This window comes from Aedes albopictus, chromosome 3, assembly GCF_035046485.1.
Source record: "Aedes albopictus strain Foshan chromosome 3, AalbF5, whole genome shotgun sequence".
Classification (NCBI taxonomy): Eukaryota; Metazoa; Arthropoda; class Insecta; order Diptera; family Culicidae; genus Aedes; species Aedes albopictus.
In genome coordinates, this window is record NC_085138.1 from 34,364,160 (window position 1) to 34,386,608 (window position 22,449).

General features: G+C 42.2%; 1 protein-coding gene across 3 annotated transcripts in view; it reads left to right on the forward strand.

Annotated features, from left to right (window-relative positions):
• Positions 1–22,449, forward strand: part of LOC109407480 (E3 ubiquitin-protein ligase RNF13) — a 72,953-nt gene that overhangs the window by 29,628 nt on the left and 20,876 nt on the right. The window contains exons 1-4 of one of the 3 annotated variants that reach the window (XM_062856912.1): positions 6,806–6,859; positions 6,941–7,530; positions 17,191–17,375; positions 17,486–17,577. In XM_062856912.1, coding sequence (XP_062712896.1) covers positions 7,399–7,530; positions 17,191–17,375; positions 17,486–17,577 — 409 coding nt within the window. In that variant the 5' untranslated portion in view covers positions 6,806–6,859; positions 6,941–7,398. Of the gene's footprint in view, positions 1–6,805; positions 6,860–6,940; positions 7,531–17,190; positions 17,376–17,485; positions 17,578–22,449 lie in introns of those variants that run through there. The other 2 variants (XM_019680518.3, XM_062856913.1) reach the window with 2 other exon arrangements.

Sequence of the window (22,449 nt, forward strand, 5' to 3'; positions counted from 1 at the left end):
GCGGGTTCTAGTTTTATAATGGTTTACTATTAACTTTTTTTACGGTTGTTTTGAGCAATCAGTAGAGCCGTCCAAGGCGTTTTGGTAGTGCTTCCTGTTTCAATGTCGTTTTCTGCAGAACAGAATAAGTTGACACAAAATAAAAAATACGCTGACTTTGTGGATAGATAGACGATGGTTTTGTCTAAAAAATGTTTACTCTGTGGACGCTTCTATTGTTTTTAATCAGCTGCTAAAAGCATTCCCGTTATTTAGTGGCCACCCGTTAGAATAGAGGAATTCCAGGATCCCTGTTAAAAATTTCCTGTAGAAAATCAAAAAGGTACGCCTGGATGATTTTTGAAGGAATCCCTGGAAAAACTCTTGAATCCCTGGAAAGATTTGCAAAAAAAAAATCAATAAAAAAATATTGAAACCAGAGGAATTCCCGAAAGATATCTTGGAAATAACCCAGGTATCAGGTATCAGTAGGTCGGCTCTAGAGGCACGTTCTCCTCCATTCGGGAAATTTGTGCCATCGCCATGAACACGAGCCTATTCATCATTTACCTGACGGAGAAGGGAAGGAAAAAGGATAGGACATGGGAAAGGACAGGTAAGGGAATAGGATCGTCATACTCGCAAAAGCGTACCACAATGGGTTCACATAGCGTCCTGAAAAGGACACTGTAATAACGCATAAGCGTACCACAATGGGTTCAAACAGCGCCCTGAGAAGGGCACTGTAATAACGCATAAAGCTTAAAGAGAGCCTATAGCTCTTTACCACAGCGGGTCAAGAACAACAGAACGTCCTGAAGATTCAGGTTTCTGAAGTCAGTTTCACTTAATAAGTGTTTCCCGAGTATTCGGAAACGCAATTGCGCAAAAACTGGACAGTTACATATTAAATGATACGAAGTTCCATAATCGGATTCACAGCTATCACAGGCAAATGAATCAGCTTGCTGAATATTCGCCATGTGATAACTGAGTCGGCAGTGGCCAGTCAATGCTTTGACCAGCATGCTGCAATTCTGCTTTGACAGATTTGTTAGATACTTTGCCACCCCTAGAGATGGCTCAGTACAATACAATTTTGTTTGACGACATGACTCCAAACTATTCCAGTATTGTTTGTGCTGAGTGGCAGCCCAGGTGTCAATCTTAAGCTTTACCCAACACTTGGATACCGGAATAGCTGGCTCAGGGCCAATGAAGTCATGTGATGCTCCAGTGCGAGCTAACTCATCAGCCAATTCATTTCCAGCGATGGAAGAATGGCCAGGTACCCATACAAGGTGAACAGCGTTTGCTGAATTCAGCTCCTCGATTTGAGTTCGACAAGCGATAACTATCTTCGACCTGGAGTTGGCCGAAGCAAGTGCTTTAATAGCAGCCTGGCTATCTGAACAGAAGTATATTACTTTGCCCATTACGTGCTGCTGAAGTGCTGATTGCACTCCGCACATAAGAGCAAAGATTTCGGCCTGAAAAACGGTGCAGTGTCTACCAAGTGAATAAGACTGATACAGCCTTAGCTCACGAGAGTAAACACCAGCACCTGCTCGACCTTCGAGAAGGGAGCCATCAGTGTAACATACGATGCCGTCTGAAATACTTCTCTCCAGATAACCAGATGTCCACTCTTCCCGGGAAGGGAATTTCGTGGAAAATGTCCTATATGGAAAATTACAAGCAATTGTAAGATCACTTGGAGCAAGGACAACTTTGTCCCAATTCACCAAAAGTGGAAACAACGAGGTGTGTGTTGAACTGCGGTTCACAGGAGTTTCCTCTAGTAAACCGAGTACCCATAGACGGTAAGTGCAAGAAAGTGCTTCTTGTTTGAGATGAATGTGTAGTGGGGCAACGTCAAAGAGAACTTCGAGCGCTGCCGTAGGCGTTGAAGAGAACGCTCCAGACATCGCCATTAGGCACATCCTTTGGAGATGGCCTAATTTTGATTGGACCGTTCTCACTTCGCCCTTTTGCCATCACACAAGACATCCATAGGCCAATATTGGCCGAACCACAGTTGTGTAAATCCGTTTGATATACTTGGGTTTTAGACCCCAAGTTGTACCAAAGGTTCGCCGGCATTGCCCGAAGGCCATACAAGCTTTCTTGATTCTGAACTCAATGTGAGGTGTCCAGGAAAGCTTGGAATCAAGAATGACTCCAACGTACTTTACCTGTTCAGTCACATTGATTTCAGAATCAAAGAGACGTAAAGATCGAACACCATTACGGTTTCGCTTTTCCGTGAAAAGAACAATAGATGTTTTACTCGGATTTACCGAAAGGCCATATTGGCGACACCAACCCTCAACTACCTGAAGAGCGTTTTGCATCAGGTCGAAAAGGGTGCTGATGCACATACCGACTAACAATGTTAGGTAGTCGTCGGCAAAACCATAAGTAGGAAAACCGCTATTATTGAGTTGCCTCAATAGCGTATCTGCTACGAGATTCCATAAAAGTGGTGATAAGACTCCCCCTTGGGGGCATCCACAAACACTCAATTTCCCAATCGCCGATTGACGCAATGTCGAGAAGAGATGTCGGTTTTTGAGCATTTGGTGAATCCAATTGGAAATCATTGGAGATATACCGTGACCCCGTGCGGCTTCCAATATGGCATCGAAAGGCACGTTGTCAAAGGCACCCTCGATATCTAAGAAAACACCCAAGCAGGATTGCTTTTGAGCGAATGCCTTCTCGATATCGTAAACAACTTTGTGTAAAAGAGTCACAGTGGACTTACCAGATTGGTAGGCATGTTGGTTCACATGAAGAGGCACGTTGGCCAGATGAACATCACGGATGTGATGATCCACAATGCGTTCTAAGCATTTCAGAAGAAAAGAGGTCAAACTGATAGGTCTGAAGCTCTTTGCTTCTTCATACGACGCGCGACCCACTTTCGGAATAAACTTCACAGTAATATCCCGCCAGGATTTGGGAATATACCCTGTAGCAAAACTGCAAACAAGTAGTTGTTTCAAAGTATGTTTGAAATGATCAAATCCCTTCTGAAGCAAAATAGGATAAATCCCATCTGCCCCAGGAGATTTGAAAGGAGCAAAGCTATTAAGTGCCCATTCAATCGATTCTAAAGTTATGATACTCCGAGCCGAAGCTAAAGAATCATAACTACAAGAAAAGACATCAGGTTCATCCGAAGATGTAATATCCACACATCCGGGGAAGTGTGTGCTGAATAAACATTCCAAAACTTCCTCATCAGAGGAAGTGAAATCACCATTTGGCAAACGAAGTTCGTTCACTTGAAAATCCTTAGATTTTGCAAGGATTTTGTTCAATCGACTGGCTCCACTCAGACTGGAAACATTTGTACAAAGGTTTTTCCAGCCGGATCGTTCAGCAGACCGAAGAGCTTTCTGGTAGGCCTTGCGAGCCGACCTGAAAGCCTCCGATCCAGCCGAACGTCGTCTGTTCCAACTCTTTCTACATTGTTTCCTGAGCTTCGCCAGATCGGAGTTCCACCAAGGGGTTCCTCTTGTGGTCTTCACAGACCGTAGAGGGCAGGCTTCTTCAAAAGCTTCCATGATGAAGGCCGTTGTAGTATCAACGGCATCATCTAAATCACTTGGAGTGTCAATTGATGGTGAGTATCCATGAAATTTGGCTGCAACCAAATCGGTAAAGAGATCCCAGTTGGTTGATCGGGGAGTCCTGAAACGCAAAGTTTGCGAAGTAACATTCACATGTTCAAACAAGATGTAGCGATGGTCAGATAAAGATTCTTCATCTGACACATGCCAATTGGTCAGCTCATGACTAATTCTGCTAGAGCAAAGCGTTATGTCTAACACTTCCTCTCTACCAGATACTATGAAGGTTGGACGGTTGCCTATGTTAAGTAATCCAAGATCTGTACTACTTAAGTATTCCATCAAACTGGAGCCTCTCAAATTGATGTCTGAGCTGCCCCAGATTATATGGTGAGCATTAGCATCACTACCAACAATTAGCGGAAGGCCTTTTGAAGTGCAGTATGCAATGACTTGCTTGAAAGCATCCGTAGGGGATGGTTCATCATGCGGTATATAAACCGAACAATAAACGTATTTCCTGTTGAGGTTTTCAACAGATACATCGATTGTGACAGCACATACATCTCTGGTAGTTAGTTCAGAGATGAGTGTAGCAACGATTGCGTTGTTGACAAGCACACATGCTCGAGGCATGACACGTGAGTTTGCCATTTCATTTTTACTGAAAGTAGCAAACACCGGATTCACAAGGTTTCCTAGATAGAAATTCCCCTTACGAAAGTAAGGTTCTTGGACTAACGCCACTTGGGCTGTACCATTTTGCATAAGTCTACAAAGATTGATCGTTGTTGTTCTTTTGTGCTGAAGATTGATCTGAGCTATCCTAACCGTAGCCACTACCCAAACTAGGCAAGATTAAACTCTTAACAATCACAGCACAAAAAAGAACAGCAACAATAAAGCCAGATCGGTATCGATTTGAGTGCGCCAAAGGCGAGGATGCACAGAATACACTGTGTAAAACGCATAATGCGAAACCATATAGGTGAAAATTTAAACTAATTAATAACATCTTCATAATCCCGCCCTTATTCAGCCTCAAGTATGAGATTGAAGAAGGGCAGCTGATTGTCTCGGAGAAACACAAGGTCCACCGCGCTATTGCTCCGGTTAGCACAGTAAGGGCAAATACTGTGGAGGGTGCCCTGGTACTCCACAGGCTCCGTTTGCGATTAGGTTTTTATAAGACCCCCCTAACCATTCATTCCTAGGCACGGTAAGCGTAAAGCCGCATAACACCATGAATTAGGGGTCACCTGATTAGTGGATTCCTACCACTGGAACAGGCGGTCCGTAGTGCTATTCTTAGCCAGTTGAACTAACCGCTACCGACACTACACAGCTATCTAGGCTGATCGGGAAAAGAAGTTAATATTAATGATCAACTTCATACGGGCCCGAAAAGCCGGCATTGAATCCCTGGAAAGATTTGCAAAAAAAAATCAATAAAAAAATATTGAAACCAGAGGAATTCCCGAAAGATATCTTGGAAATAACCCAGCAAATAACGCTAAAAGAATTCCCAAAAATATCATTAGAGGAATTCCCTATAGAAACCCTGGAAAAATGGATCTTCGAAGGAATCTTTGGGGACATTTCTGAAGCAATATCTAAAAAATGAAATCTCAAAGAATTCTTGGTGGAATTTTGAAGAAATTTCCGAATATCTGGAATAATATCCGTCTGAATTTCAGAAACAATTCCCTCCTTGGAAGAATTTCGGTTGTAACCTCTGGAGGAATTTCCGAAGGGTTTCCGTGAGGAATTCCCGTAAAAACGACTGCAGAAATTCACGATGGAATCACTGGGAGGATTTACAAAGAAATCCCTAGTGGAATATTGAATGCCCAGAACAGACACTATTTGATGAACAGACGCTCAGGATGTACTAACCCAAGTAACATTTTTTAGTCAAAAGTACTAGAAGAGGTTCTTACAACCATCATGAAACCAAAATAAAAGGAATTTGGTTTAATCACGGTTCTCAAAACCTCTACAGGACTAATCGGTCATCAAAATGTTTCTTGGGAAGTAACTACATATTACCACTGTGGAGTGCTGAACCCAGGTCTTGTTTAGATGATTGTAAAATACTCATAAGCTTCCATAAATCCATTTATCTTAGGCAGTGTAATATTTGTATTGCTTGTAAACTTTTAATGTAGTTAAATGAAACATTTAAGCTTCTTTTCATTAAATTTCGTAATTTGAAGTTTGTTTCTAATGTTTTGTAATCACAAAAACAAACTTCAATCACCTAGCTCTCTCCGATGGATGATGCAATACTAACACGAATATTTCCGGAAAGGTAACGCATCATAATTTTGCACATTGTTGATAACGCTGTTCATATGGTTCGCCATTCTATCCATGTCAAGCTGATAAAGTAATTACGAACGTGCTCACCACGGCAAGTAGGGCGTCGTCGAGTTAATCGATAGATCACAACAGGTCACGGTACAGTGTGCTGACTTCATCATCATCATATCTCTCCACCCAAGTGCGGAAAGAACATATAATAATATTCAATATTTGTAATCACCACCGGCGGCGGCCGACCGACCTCGCAAAAGAACTTTACCATCCAGGTCCAGGCAGTCAGTCAGTCAGTTGAGGAGATTAATCCAACATGTCCACACAGCGACGACGACGCGAAACCTTATCAGTGATTGTTTTGAATTCGATGTCTGTGTTGATGTGTTTCTGTTCGTTCTTTGTTGCCTTTCCATATGTTTCTGTTGATTCAGCAAACAGTAGGTAGGTACACGACGGACAGGGATCCCTTAGATTACACATATTTGTTGCAAGCCAATCAGTGGCGTGTTCCAGTGATGGTTCAGAAGGCCGGCTCCAAAGGCACGTTATCCTCCATTTGGGACATTTGTGCCACAGTGATGGTTACGGATGACGGTTTTGTCCGATTTTGTGGCATTTTTCAATAAACCTCGCGAAGCTTTGCTGCCTTTTTTCATAAGGCAGAAGATTTTGATGAATTATTTGCGTTGTCATTGATACGGATTCTTGACAAGATCTCAAGTTAATCCTTGGCCTTCAGTTTATTTCAGGTCAAATATTTGACCTCGTGTAACCTTAGTTCTGAATATCCTGAATATCGCGCTTTTTCAGTGTAATAAGTGTAATTCTTGTTGCAGAGTATCTAACCCCTTATTCTCAAAATCCCTGATATCGCCTCTCGAGGTTTGTTACGCCTCATTCGTATGATTCGAACACTAGTGATCAGTCATCGCCAACGACGACGAGGGCCTGTGCTCTCGGTCGCGCCTAATCTAGCTGTAATTGTAATTAATTCACGAAAAAAATGACTTCACATTCACTAATTGAAACCATTTGTCATTCTCTATCTCTCTTTTCCTTTCCAGCAGCAAGCCGCAGCTAGAACAGTACCCGAGACTGCATCTCACAAGTAACAGTCTGTGCACTATCATGCTAGAACGCATCAGCGTGCCTCAGCTGCAGCACCTTCTACGCTTCTACCATCCATTCATCATTCCACCGAACAACAACGGTGGGTGTACGTCACCACATCATCCCAGCCGTTGTTAATCGTGCAATCGAGCTTACAGTCGCCGCCAGCCCGCTCGTATCAGCTGTTTGTGCGTGTCGAAGAGCATACTAGTGTGTGTCGGAAAAGAGCGAAAGTGTTATTACATTCGAACGATCTGTTCATTAGTTGAGGTGAAGATACGAAAGTTTATCGAAAGCAAGAAACAAGTGAAATATGAATCGATGCAGCTCAGAAGAAACCTAGCAAAAGTGCTACGCCCTGTGTAAGAAGACTCTTGGGAGTGCAACGTGCGACCGCCGAAACGAAACGACGATGGCCCTGTCGATAGTGAGCGCCTTCTTGGTCAGAAGCCTGCTGACCAACTACCATCTAGTCCTACTGTTCTCAGTCTTCCTGCTGACGAAAAGTGCCAAGGGGGATATTCTCGTCTATCAGCAAGATCAGGTTCGTTCCATGTGGTGGATGTGGGTAGCCTTGAACTAACTCTCAGTCGAATCCAAATCTCACAGCGATCTGTTAATCTCCCGCTACGCTGCTGCGTGTGTTAATGCACTTGTTGTCGGTATTTGCAGGCGCACGACCGCAGCTTGATTTGAATCGATTACTAATACTAATCAATCATGTTAATTGAAACAAATGTATCAGGGTGAATCTTAAACAAACACATTAGTGAAGTAATGTTACTTAATTCTAAATCGAAAGTATTGAATATCTGAACCATTCGTTTGGAGAAGGGATTCCATTAACTTTTGCAGTACCAGGTGCCAACATGATTTTGAAATCTGCAGCTTTGCCACAAGTTCATCAGATTTATATAAAATTTCTACATTTAATAAGTTATATTTCTGTTACATAGGCCGTACTCGCAATGTTGAGTTTTTCTGGAATCCCAATACGCAGTCGTCCCAAAGTATTCTCCAATGATTTCTCATGAAGATTTCACAAGCAACATCACCCATTCTTCCAACAGTTCACAGGAAAACACAGGATTCTTTTGAAATCCCTCCATACATTAGAGCAGAATATTTGTTCCAAATTTCTTTCAAGTTCCCAGAAAGTTGCAGTTTCTTCTGGGGTTTTGAGATTCCTGCAAAAGTACTTACTAAGATTGTTCTGGGTTCTATGGTACCTCTGGAAACCCTTTTTGGAATCTTCCAAGAGTTCGTTCTTGGATTGCTCCAAGATCCAACTATGATTGTTGTTTTTCTTTTCTTCAGGATTTCCTCGGAAATTCCCCCCAGTAGCTCCTCAGATTTTTTTCCAGATGTTCCATGAAAATACCTTCAGGAGTATTCAGGAAATTCTTTTAGAACTACCTAGGGACTTCCCGCAGAAGATTCATGGAAAGATTTTCAGTAGTTTCTCCATGTTTTTTCCAGAAGTTCCTTGGGTATTGCAGCAGGAGTTACTCGGAAATTATTTCAGGAGCATTTCGGGAATTCCTCCAGGAGTTGTCCGGATATTTCTCCAAGAGTTCCTCGGGAATTAATCCAGTTGTTCCCTGATAATCTCTCCAAGAGTTTACCGTGAAGTCCTCCAGAATTTCTCCAGAAATTCCTTCAGGAATTCCCTGGGAATTTCTTCAGAAGTTTCTCAAGAATTTCAACGGAAGTTCCTCGGGAATTCTCCCAGGAATTCAGAGTTCCTCCTGTAGTTGCTCGGGAATTTTCTCATATTTTTTTTATAGATACGGACACTGTTTTCAGCCAAAGACAGACTGAACAAAACTAACACTAGACAACGGACACGACACACATTACTAGCACTAGTGGATTCGAAGAAAAAACATTTAATGCGAAAAGTTTCATCACGCGGAGCGGGAATCAAACCCTCACCCCATGGCATGGTACGTTTATATGCTTGGTGACGCTAACTGCACGGCCACGAGGCTCCACCTTTAGGAGTTCCTTTTGCAAACCTTCCAGGAGTTTCTTCGGAACTCCTACACTTACTTACTTTCAGTCCTGAGAACTCCTACAGTTCATTGGAAATTCCTCCGGGAATTCCTCCAGGAATTTCTCGGAAATTCCTCTGAGAGCTCTTCAGGAATTCTTCCAGAATTTCCTCGGGAATTCCTCCAGTATTTCCTTGGGAATCCTCCCGAAAGTTTCTCCGGGAGTTCCTCGGGAATTCCTCCGATAGTTTTTCTCGAATACGTCTTGGAATTTCGGGGAATTTGAGAGTCTCTCCGGAGTTGCTCGGAAATTTCTGTGGAACTTCCTCCTGGAGTTCCCTGGAAATCCCTACAGGAGTTCCTCCTTGAATTCTTCGGGAGGTTTTCGGGAATACTTACAGGAAGTTCTCGGGAAATTCTCCAGGATTTCCTCAAAAATTCATCCTAGAGTTCCATGAGAATTTCTCCTGGATTCCGCAGGAATTCTTCCGGGAGTTTCTCGATAATTTCATCTAGGAGTTCCGTGGGAATTCTTCCGGCAGTTCCTCGGGATTTCATCCATCAGTTCCTTGGGAATTCCTCAGGTTTTTCTCGGAAATTTCTTCAGGATTTCCTCAAAAATTCTTTCGGGCGGTACTCGGGATTTCATCCGGAAGATGCTCGATATTCCTCCGGGAATTTTTCCAAAAATTCCTTCATGTCCTCCGGGAATTCTTTCGGGAGTTTTGCGGAACTTCCCCCAGGAGTTCCTTGGGAGTCCCTCCAGGAGTTCCTCGGAAATTCCTCCGGGAGTTCCTCAGGGTCAGGATTTCATCCATCAGTTCCTTGGGAATTCCTTCAGGATTTCCTCAAAAATTGCACCGGGCCGTCCAAGGTAAGTGATCCGAAAGTTCCTCGAAATTCTCCGGGAATTATTATGCGGGAATTCCTCCAAAAGTTGCTTCATATCCTCCGGGCATTCCTCTTTGGGAGTCCCTCCAGGAATTCCTCCGGCGGTTCCTTGTGAATTTCTTCAAGATTTCCTCGGAAATTCCTTCGGGCGGTCCTGGAGAATTGCTCCGGCAGTTCCTTGATATTTCTTCCATCAGTTCCTTGGGAACTATTATCCGGGAATTTCTCCAAAAGTTCCTTTTTATTCTCCGAGGGTTCTGCGGAACTTCCCCCAGGAGTTGCTTGGGTGTCCCTCCAGGAGTCCTTCGGAAATTCTCCCGGGAGTTTCTCGGGAATGCCTCCAGGAGTTTCTTGGGAATTCCTGTGGGAGTTCCTCTGGAATCCATCCAGGATTTTCTCCTGGAATTCTTTGGGAATTTCTTCAGAATTTACTCGGGAATTTTTCCGAGAGCTTCTCAGGAATTCCTCCGGGAGTTCCTCGGGAACTCCTCCAGGCGTTCTTCGGGAATTCCTCCGGGACTTCGTCGGGAATTCCTCTAGGAGTTCATCGGGAATTCCTTCAGGTTGTCCTCAGAAATACCTCCGGGAGTTCCTCGGGAATTTATCCGGCAGTTCCTCGCGAGTTTCTGCAGGATTTTCTCGGAAAGTCCTCTGGGGTTATTTTTTGAGAATTCCTTCAGAAGTTCCTCGCGATCTCCTCGGGAATTCTTCCGAGAGTTTCTCTGGAATCCTCTGGCAGTTTCTGTGGGAGTTCCTCGGGAATTTCTCCGAGACTTTCTCGAGATTTCCTCTGGTAGTTCCTTGAGGTTTCTTCTGGGAGTTCCTAGGAAAATTCCTTCAGCAAATTCCCGGGGAGTTTCTCGAGAATTCCTTGGGAATTTCTGTGGCAGTTTCTCGAGAAATTGTCGTTGAGTTTCCTGGGAATTCCTCCGGAATTTCTTCGGGTATACCTCCGGGAGTTCATCAGAAATTCTTCCGGGAAATCCTCGAGAAGTCTTCAGGCAGTTCTTGGAGAATTTCTCGGATATTCTTCCGGTACTTCCTCCAGGATTTCCTCCTGAAGTTCTTTGGGAATTCTTCCGGGAGTGCCTCGGAAATTCCACCGGTAGTTCGGTATGATTTTCCCCGGTTGTTCCTCGGGAATTTCTTCGGGAGTTCGTCAGGAATTCCTCCGGGAAATCCACGAGAATTCTTCGGGCAGTTCTTGAGGAATTTCTCCGACAATTTCTAGAGAATTCTTCCGGCATTTTCTCAAGAATTCCTCCAGGATTTCGTTGGGAATTCCATCAGGTGTTATTAGAGAATTCCTCCGGGAGTTCCTTTGGATTTTCCCCGGTTGTTTCTCGAAAATTCTTGCGGGAGTTCCTTATGATTTTCCCCGGTTGTTCCTCGGGAACTACTCCGGCAGTTCCTCTGATATTCCTCAAGAAGTTCCTTCTTCCTCTTTCCGTTCCTGGACGCATTGCCGAAAAACTCCTGGAATAATTCCGGAGGATTTCCTGGAAAATTCCCAAGGAATTCCAGAAGTAATTTCTGAAAACAATCTGTAGCAATTTCTGGGAACTCCTGGAGAAATGTCTGAGCAACTTCTGGAAGAATTCGCCGAGAACGGCTTCCCGAGGAACTCCTGAAAGAATTTTCGAGAAATACCTGGAGAAATTCTCGAGGAACTCCTGCAAATATTCTCAAGGAACTTCTGGAGAAATTTCTGTGGATCTTTTGAAGAAATTTTAGAGAAACTCTTGGAGAAATTTTTCTATTGCAATTCCCGGGGAACTCCTGGAGAAATGCTCGAGGAAATCCTGCAAATATTCTCAAGGAACTTCTGGAGAAATTTCTGTGGATCTTTTGAAGAGATTTTAGAGAAACTCTTGGAGAAATTTTTCTATTGCAATTCCCGGGGAACTCCTGGAGAAATTTCCGGGGGACTCACAGAGAAATTTCCATAGAACTGTTGGAGGAACTTCTGTTGTAAATCTCGAGGAACTCCTGGATGAATTCTCGAGGAGCTGCTAGAGGAATTCCCGAGGAATTCCTTGACGAATTCCTTAGAAAATCCTTTAGGAATTCCCGAGAATTTCTTAGAGGAATTGCGAGAGAGTCCAGAGTTTCGAGGATCTCTTCAAGAAACTTTCTGGTAGTTCCTTAAGAATTTCTGAGAGCACTTCAGGAGAAATTCCAGAATAAATCCTGAAGGAATTCTCGAAAAACTTCTAAAAGAATTCACGCGAAACTCTTGGAGAAATTATCAAGGAACTGCTGAATAAATTCCACCTGGAGGAATTTCACGGAAACTCCTAGATATTGCCAGGAACTCGTGGAGGAATTCCTACAAGAATTCGCGGAGAACGGTTTCCCGAGGAACTCCTGGAGGAATTTCCGACAAACTTCTTCCGAGATGCTCCTGGACCGGAATTCTCGCGAAACTCCTGGAGGAAATAGAACAGCATTGCGAACGGCCTAAGCAAAACTTCGCGGAGTTTGGGGGTATGGACTGGACAATTTCGAGAACAATGCGTGCAGTATATGTTAAAGCAGTTGAAATGAGAGGGTTGTTGTGGTGCACAGATAATGTTGGCCAACTTTGAATCATGTTATTCTAGAAAATCGGTGAAAGTGGTCACCAGAAGTTTCAGAAGTTTCTTTCTGGGATTATAAAAAGGAATTTCCTGGTGGAACTATTGGCACGACTATTGAAGGATACCCAGAAGGAATTCGAAACTGTTGGTACAAATTTTGGATCATTTTTTTCAGCCCTGCTGTAATTAGATAAGAATTTCATAGAATAATTCCGTAGAAAAACTCCTGGAGGATTTTCATGAGCTATTCCTGGAGAAATTGCAGAACGTACTTCCGGAGGAATTCTAGACGAGTCTGCAGAAATGACATAAGCTACACCAAGAGGGATCCTTGGAAATGCTTTTTGATGAACCTAATACGATCTTTTAAAAGAATCTCGGAAGGATTTCTTAGATGAAAAGATCAGTACGAATTCCTTGAGAAATCCCAAAACAAACTCATGGAGGAATCCCGGAATTAGTTCCTGAAGGAACCCCAGATGAAACTCATGGATGAATCCTGCAAGAATTTCTTGGTGGAATTCCGAAAGTTTTTTTTTCTATAAATCCCTAAGTAAACACCATAAGAAATCTCATGAAAAACTGCTGGAGGAATCACGTAAACAATTATGAGCTCCAGGATGGATCTAAGAAGGTGCTCCTGGAGCTATCCAGTGAAGCAACTCCAGGAAGAATCTTAGATAGAATTCCGAAATTGAATCGTAAGCTCTTTAAGGAATCGAAGCTCTTCAAGGAATCTCAGATGAAAATTCTGAAGGAAACCTGGGATTTCTAAAGAACTTCTCTCTGGGATTTCTCCATAAGTTTCTTATAGCATTCTCCTTTTTGTGAATTTCTCCTGGAGTTCCTTCTGAGATTCTTACAAGAGCTCTTTCGGATACTATTCCAAGAGTTTCTTTTGTGATTCCTCGTGGGTGGAGCTTTTTCTGGGATTCTACGATTCCTTCAGGAGTTCAGCCCGGTTTTCTGAGATCAACCAGGTGTTCTTCCAGGATATACTTCTGCGATTCCATTAAAATTTCCCTCTGAGATCCCTTCCGAGATTCCTCCAGAAATTCTTTCCAGAGTTTCACCCGGAATTTCGGAAATCTTGTTGTGATTCACGCAGGACATCCTTCGGGAATTATTTGCTTACGAACGTTTTGAACGTTTCTGATTCTTTTAAATCCGTTTTCTATTTGATTTGCTGGCGTGAAATGGGAATGCAAACATTTTACGTTCAATAGTGGATTCGATCGTAAATAATGATGACGGTGTCTTTCTAGAATTCTTTCAGGAGTTCCCTTTGAGATTCATTCAGATAGTTTTTATGGGATTTTTCCAAGAGTTCTTTTTTGGGATTCATTGCTGGATTGCTTTCCTACATGCTGTGATTTTTCTAGGAGTTCCTTGTCGGTTTTCCTCAAGAATTCTTTCTGGGATTTACCCAGAACTACCGTTTGGAACTCCTCCAAGATACTCTTTCTCGATTCTTTCAAGGACTTCTTCCGGAGTTCCAACAGGAACTCTCATGAGTTCCTTCTGAAAATTTTCCAGTATTTTATTCTGGGATTCATCCAGGAATTCTTTCTGCAATGTTTGCAGATTTTTTTTTTCTAGATTTTTTTCCGGAATTTTGTTCTTAAATTCTCTCTGATATTCCTTATAAAAATCCCCCAGAAGTTACAAAAGAAATTCCTTCAAGAGTTTTTTTTTTATGAAATTTATAATGGAATTATTCCAGAAGTTCCAGTTTTTCTTTTCGCACCGAAGACGTTTATAAGTTTTGCGGCCTTCTGTTTTGTTCTACTGTTCCGGAAATGTTTACCCGTATCGCTCTAGTCTAGAGGAAAACGCCATGGGAACAGCAACAGGACGGCAACGAAATGCATTGCGCTTTGTACTAAAAACAATGAACGTGGTTTTTCTTGCGCTAAATTTCAATATACCTAGAATTCGTCAAAGAGTTTCACAGGAATTCCTACAGGAGTTCCTCGGGAGTACCCCCAGAAGGTCCACTGGAATTGCTCCAGGAGTTCCTCGGGATTTCCTACAGAAGTTCCTCGGTATTTGTTTCAGGGGTTCCACTGCATTTTTTCCAGGAGTTCCCTGGGAAACTGCCTAGAAGTTCTCAGGCAATGTTCCCAGGAGTTGCCCGGGAATTTCTGCAGAAGTTCCTTGGGTATTTATCCAGGACCTTTTTATTGAGGTCTTCCAGGTGTTTTTTTAAGAAGCTCCTCCAGAGGTTCCTCGGAAATTCCTCCAGAAGCTCCATTGGTTTTTTTTTCGGGAGTTTTTTGGCTTTTTTTTTCAGAAGTTCCTAGGGAATTCCTCCAGAACTTCATCGAAAACTCCTCCACGAGTTCCCAGGAAATTTCTGCAGGAGTTCCCCGCGAATTTCTGCAGAAGTACCTTGGGAATTTCTTCAGAAGTTCTTCGAGCATTTTTCCAGCAGTTTTACCAGAAGCTCATCGGAAATTCTTCCACGAAATTCCTCCATAATCTCGCGAATTCCTTCAGGAGCTGCTCGGCAATTTTCCTAGGAGATCCCGGTAGTTTTTTTTTTGTGGGACTTCACAGGAAATTCATTCAGGATTTCCATGGGTAATTTTGCCGGAGTTTCCCGGGGATTTATCAAGAAGTTTCTCAGGAGTTCCGCCAAGAGTTCCTCAAAGAGTTCCATTTGAATTCTTCAACGTGTTCCTTTGAAATTACTCCAGAAGTTCCCCGAGAATACTTCAAGAAGTTCCTCGGGAATTCCTCCAAGATATTCACGGGAAAACCTTTAGGAATTATTCTGAAATTCCCCGGAAAGATCTCCAAACTTCCTTGGGAATCTCTCCAAGAGTTCCTCGGCACCGTTCCCAGGAGATCCCTGGCAACTTTTCCAGGAGTTCCTAGGAAATTGTTTCCAATTTCCTTAGGAATTCCTCTTTAAAATTTCCCTAGGAAGTTCTCTGGAAATTTCCCAATGAGTTCCTCGAATACCTCCAGGAGTTCCTCGGCCGTTCCATCAGGAGTTCCCCTGGACTTCTTCTTGAAAATGCTTGGGAAGTTCTCCACGAGTTACTTGGGAAATCCTGCAGAAGTTCTACATGAATTCATTCTGAAGCTCCTCGGGAATATCTCCAGGAGTTCCTAAAAAATCTCCCAGGAGAACTCTTGGACTAATTTCTAAGGAATCTCCGAGAAACTCCTGGAGGAATTCCCGAAGAATTTCTGGAGAAATTGCCGAGAAACTCCTGGAGGAATTTCCGAAGGGTTCTTGGAGGAATTCCCGAGGAACTCCTGGAACAATACTCGGGAAACTCCTGGAGGAATTCTCGGAGAACTCTCAGGGGAATTCCCTGGGAACTCCTGGAGGTATTCTCGGAGAATTTTTCGATGAATTTCTGGGGAACTGCTGGAGAAATTCCTGGGGAACTGTTACAGGAATTCCCGGGGAGCACTTGGAGGAATTCCTGGAGGAACTCCTGGAAGAACTTCCTGGGAACTCCAGGAGGAATTCAAGGGGAACTCCAGGAGGAATTCCTGGGGAACTCCTAGTGGAATTCCTAGGCAAACTTTTTCGGACATTCCTGGGGAACTCGTGGAGGTATTCTCGGAGAATTTATGGAGGAATTCCTGGTGAACTCATGAAGTGATTCTCGGAAAACACCTGGAGGAATGCCCAGAGAACTCCTGGAGGAATTTCCGGAAAACTCCTGGAAAAAATCCCAGGGAACTCCTGTAGGTATTCCCGAAGAATTCTTGAAGGAATTACCGGGGAGTCCTGGAGAAATTGCTGGGGAACTCCTGGAGGAATTCTCAGGACATCCCGTGAGAAAATCTCAGGAAACTACTGGAGGACTTCCCGGGAAACTCTAAAGGATTTTTTTGTGAGAAACTTGTGCAAATATTTTTAGGGAACTGCTGGATGAATTTCCGGGAATTATTACTAGAGGACTTTTTGGGGAAATCTTGAACTCCTAAAACGAATTGCGTGGAAATCCTAGGGAGAATTTTGGGATCCTTTATAAAGGAATTACCATAGAGGAATCCTCTGGAAAATCCTAAAGGGGTTTTGGCCAAAAATGCTGGAAGAATTCTTGAGGAATTTCTAGAAATATCCCATTTTATTCTTGAAAGTATTCCTGCGGAAGTAATGGAGTTATTCCCGGGGGCTCCTATGGGAATTTCCTAAAAACTCCTAGTGGAATTCTCGTGGAATTCCTGAAGGACTTTCCTGGAAGAAGTTCTGTGTAGATTCTGAAGAAATGCTTTGGGTTATTATGAAGAAATTTGCGGAAAAAATATGAACTCGTGGGGAACTACTTGAGACAATTTCAGAATAAATTCTCAAAAGTATCACAGAAGAAATTCTGAGAAAACTCTAGGAGGAAACCCAGAAAGTGCTTCCGGAAATTTATTAATGACACTTTACACTATAAAGAAAAAAAAAATAATAATAAACTCAATTTATAAGGAATTTATAATCTAAAAATAGTTAGGGTCTTGTACCATTTGGGCAGGTGTACCTATTTTGGGCACTTGCCGCTATAACTAAGTCAATTGCAAACCGATTGATTTGAAATTTTGTATAGAGTTAGCTAACTCTGTACAGAAAATCAAATCAATCGGTTCGAAATTGACTTAGTTATAGCGGCAAGTGCCCAAAATAGGTACACCTGCCCAAATGGTACAATACCCTATTTCAAAGTAAAACTTCCTAACGTACATGTTGTAACAACAATATCAATTTCTTACCAACCCAACTTACAGCTCCTGGAGGAGTTCCGAGACTTCCCGGCCACCTTCGGTGGCGACATTCCCGAGAGTGGCATCAAGGTGCGTGCCGTCCGGGCCTCTCCCTACGATGGCTGCTCGGAACTGGTGGGCCCACCGGAGAATGTCACCTCGATGGGGACGGTCGGTGTGCCGACGCGATTCGCTGTCATCATAGCGAGGTAAGTACTGTACTAGTCCAAATAAGAGCGCCCGGGACGTACGTTTCGTTTCGTTACGCCCAAGATTTGATTTATTGTGGACTAACGGTGGCGACGATTTGCAATTTTAGGTACAATTGCTCGTTCGAGGTAAAGGTTCGAAATGCACAGAACGCCGGGTACGTGGCCGTGATTGTGCACAACGTTGGAAGCAATGATTTAGGTGAGTCGGAGATTCGTTGAGGCTGTATAAATTTATGAATAATGGGAGATGATTGGGAGAGTTCAGTTTTGTTCAACATCATTCCAAATAGCAATGATTTGAAGATCATTACTCAGAACAGTTATACTTATGCACAGAGAACCCACAGATGGAGCTTGAGATTGAAACCATCTTCAATGTGTCAAAACTGGTGATCTTATAGTTTCCAAAAGGCAATACCGACGCCTACCGATGGCTGCTTCCGAATGAAGGTTATTGGAAAAAGATTTTGATTCGCAGAAGCCTTTCTTTAGTAATTCCAAGAAATTGCAAAAACCTATTGAAGGAAGCTCTAGCAACTAGCTACACTCACACAAGGGACCAATGAGATAACTGCTTGGGACTAAAAGGCATCTGCAGAGCGTGAGTGTTAGTTATATTCTAATTTTAGGCTAGAGTGGCGCTTGCTTCAGATCAATGTGGGGAAGGGGAAGAAATTGATTATTGCAATCACTTACTCACGGCAGACCGTTGAGTCCTTTGCGGCTGCACGCACACGTTCATGCAGAGGGATGTCGTAATGGTTTTGGGAAATACCTGTGTGGCAGAGGGTGAGATGGTACGTGGAGGTCTTTTTGAAGGAATAATTGAAAAAAAAAATATATAGGAATTCCTGGTGGAACATCTGGAGTATGAAGTAATTCCTTGAGAATTTTCTAAAAACTAGGTATAGGTATAGGAAAATAGCGTGACAGAGGGGGGGAGGGGGGTTCTAGAAATCCCAAAAAATGATGGACGTAATATTTGAATCTTCCCTAAGGCAAGTTCTACAGAACTCCCCGAAAGAATACCTGAAATAATATCTTGAGAATCCCGGAATCAGTACCAGGGGGAGTACCAGAAGCATTTCCTAGACGAATCTGTTGTGAAATTTCTAGACGAATTCGTGGGAAAATTCTAAGAAAATAATACTGGAGGAATTCGTGGAAGAATTTCTGAAGGAATGCCTAGAGATCCCTGGAAAATGTTCTTGAAGATTACATAGAGGAATGAAATCTGTAAGAAATTCCTGAAGAATCTATGGAATTCCTGTAACAGTTTCTAAAAAATCCTGCAATAATCTATAGGAATTCCGTGGAGGTATTCTTGGAAGCATGCTTGGAAGAATTTCAAAAGAGATGCCTGGTTTAATTCTTGGAAGAATATCTGTAAGGATTCCTGAATGAATCCCTGAAGAAGTTTCAGAAGAAACCGCTGCAGGATATTTTATAGCAGTTCTTGATTGAATCCCAGATTCTAAGGATGAATTTCTGAAGAATTGCTTTAAAAATAAAATAAAATAACGCGATGAATTCTTGAAGGAATGCCTGAATAAATTTCTGAACGATTCCCTAGAGGATTTTCTGAAGAAACCTGTAAAAATTCCTGCTAGGTAAGGTAGCTCTGCAGGAATTTCTATTGAAAAATTTAGGATTCCCCGCCACTCCCGATGGGGTTCCTTTAATCATTCCTGTAGAGATTCCTTCAGCAATTCCTACTAGGATTTCTCTAGAAATTACTTATATGATACCACTCTGAATTCTAGGGATTCCTTCAAAAATTTCTCCAAGAATTTTTGGTTTCGTCATTGAAGACAATCTTCCTGGGATTATGTCAGAAATTCCTCCGGTGATTCCTCCAGGAACATCTTCAGAGATTGTATCTAGGAATCCCAGTTGGGATCCTTTAAACAATTGCTACTGTGATTTTATCAGCAATTCCTCCAAGGACTCCTTCAGAAATTCTTACCGTAATACCTTCAGGAGTTCTTCTAGAAGTTTAATTAGATTTTTTTGTGGGATTCGTTCAGAAATTCTTGTTGGGATTATTCATGGCAATAGTTCTGATATTCTTCCAGAAGTTCCTCCGGTGAATCCTCCTGCAATTTCTTCAGAGATATCCAGAGATTCCTCCAGTAGTTTCTCATGGAACTCCATCAGGAACTCCTCTTGGCCTTCCTCCAGGAATTCCAGCTGGATTCCTCAAGCAATTCTTGCTGTGGTTCTACCAACAGTTCCTCCTAGGACTCCTCCAGAAATTTTTACTGTAATCCCGGAATTCTTCTACGGATTCTTCTAAGGTTTTCTACTGGGATTCCTTCAAATATTCTTGCTGAAATTATTCAAGCCAAATCTTTCAGAAGTTATTTCGGTGTTTCCTCCAGAAAATTTATATCCTAGGAGGTATTACTAGAGAAATTTCTAGTGAAATCCCATCAGGAATGCCTGAAGGAATCATGAAAGTAGTTCCTTGAATTCAATACTGGACAGAAGAATGTACGCATTGGTCGATTTGCATACATGGTAGAGAGGCAGTCACTCCGTATGCCCTTTTCACTTCATCTTTCGCTGCCCTGACGATGACTACTCGAACGATATTGTCTGAGTCGGAATGAATCTGCACAATCCGTCTGAACTGCCATTCCTGTGATGCCATGTTCTCTTCTCACAGGACCACTAACATTCCAAGTTTGATAACCAACATCTCCTTATACCATCCTTGAAGAAACTTTTGAAGGAATCCCCGGATGATTTTCTGGAAGAAATTATGGAAGTAATCCTGGATATGCCTCTACAGAAATTCCTCTAAGAATTTATGGAGGGATTCCTAGATAAAATCCCTGGAGCAATTTCTGAACGACTCCCCGAAAGAATGTTGAAAGAAATCCCTTATGAAATTGCTGAAATAATTCCTCAAAGGTGTTCTGTAGGAATCCCTGGAAGAATACCAGGAAGAACTCCTTGAGATCTCTCTGGAGGGATTCTTAAAAGAAGTTATTCAGAGATTTCCTAAAGGATTGCAATATGTAAAGGAATAATTCATACCTAGAGGAATTTCTGAAAAGATTCCTGAAGGAACTCGTTGAGGAGTGCTCGAAGAATCTCCGAAGAAATTCCTGAAATAATCCTTGAAAAATGCATGAAGCTATCCCTGGAGGCACTTCTCGAGCATTTTTGAATGAACACCGCAAACATTTCCTAGAAGAATGTCTTATGAAATTTCTAGAGATAATCCGAATCCTGAGAGGGATTCCCTCGGAATCCTGAGACGGATTCTCTCAGAATCCTGAGAGGGTTTCTCTCAGAATCCTGAGAGGGATTCTCTCAGAATCCTGAGAGGGATTCTCTCAGAATCCTGAGAGGGATTCTCTCAGAATCCTGAGAGGGATTCTCTCAGAATCCTGAAAGGGATTCTCTCAATTCCAAGAAAATAATACTGTAAGAATCCTTGAAGGAATCCCATGAACAATTTCTAAAGCAATCCCTAATGAGAAATCCTGGAGAATTTTCTTGAAGAGTACATAGAGGAATACCTGAACGAATCCGAAACAAATTCCTGGATATTCTATGGAGCTCCTGCAAAAGTCCCTGAAGGAATTCCTGCATTAGTTCATGGGAAACCCTCGAAAAATATAATTTCTTATCAATTTTCTGGAGAGATTACTGGAGAAACGGTTATGCGAAATTTCTAGAGAAATTTCCGATGAAACTCCAGAAAGGATCTGTGGAGAATTTGCTGGAAAATCCCCGTAGGAATTTCCAGAAGAATCCTTGAAAAAGATTCTGAATAAATCTCAGGAAAACCCTCTAGAGGAACTTCTAGAAGGATCTTTGAAGAATTCCTGGATCGATTTCTGAAGGAATCCTTGAAGGTATCTCTAGTATATCCAGGAAAACCTGGAGAAATTCTAGCAAGAATTTCAGAAGAAATTCTACTAGAGGTTTTTTAAAGCATCCATGGAGGAAGTTCCGAAGATTCTCTTGGAGAAATTATTTGAAGACTCTTAAGGACATTTGTTGAGGAATACAAATAGAAAGCATCAGGAGAAATTCCTCATCAAAAAAATTTGTAGGAATCTTTGGTGGAGAAACTTTTGAAGAAATCTCTTGAGAATTTCCTAGAAGAATTTCTCGAGAAATTTGAAAAAAGGAGGTCCAGTAGAAATTCCAAAGAAAAATACCAAGAGGAATTTCTGAAGGCACTCCTGGGAGAATTTCAAGTACAGTACGGTTCGCAATACCTGGAGGAACCCGTGTTTATTTTTTCAAGAATCTTTGAAGAAATTTCAGATAAATCTTGGACATAATCCCTGGAGCAAACCCTGATGGAAGTTCTGCAAAAGACTCTACTGGAATTTTTACAAAAATCTCTAAATCTTTGAAACAAATCCGGCAGAAATGTCTAGATGAATTTCCGCGAGATCTTTTGACCAGAATTTGTGAAAAGATTCCTGCAGGAATTGAGTGTTTCTGGAGAAATTCCTTGAAAATTCTCCTAAAAAATCTTAAAGGAATTCCCAGAGAAATCATTTAGGACAAATTCCTGAAAAAAATCAAACAGCAATTCCTGGATAAATTTCTAAACGACACGTATAGAATTACATTTTAATAAAATACCTGGAGAAAACTTCGGAAGAACTCCATTGAAGGAATTTCTGAAAGAATGTCCTTTCGGCAATAATTCCAAAATTAGAACCGTTAATGAATGCATCTAGGAGGGCATTTGTTTCTGATAGAATATGTGTTCACTTATGTAGTGCACAGAGGTTCCATATATGTAAAACATGTGGTTACAGTTCAACAGCTCATTGAACTCAAGGCGTGACTTCAACCAGGCAATCTCGGGTACTCAGGAATTTTCGAGTCGAGGTCATTTACGAACTCCTGTTCGAGGAAAGTGCACAGAGGTTCCACATACATCAACAGTTCCACGAACTCAAGGCCTGACTTCAGCTAGGTCATCCCGGGTACTCAGGAATCTGTTCGAAAAACTTACTCCTATCCGGTGTGTTATTGATTTCTGGAGCTAATCGCTGTATTCCGCGTGCAAATAACTCTCATTGCAGTTAATCTA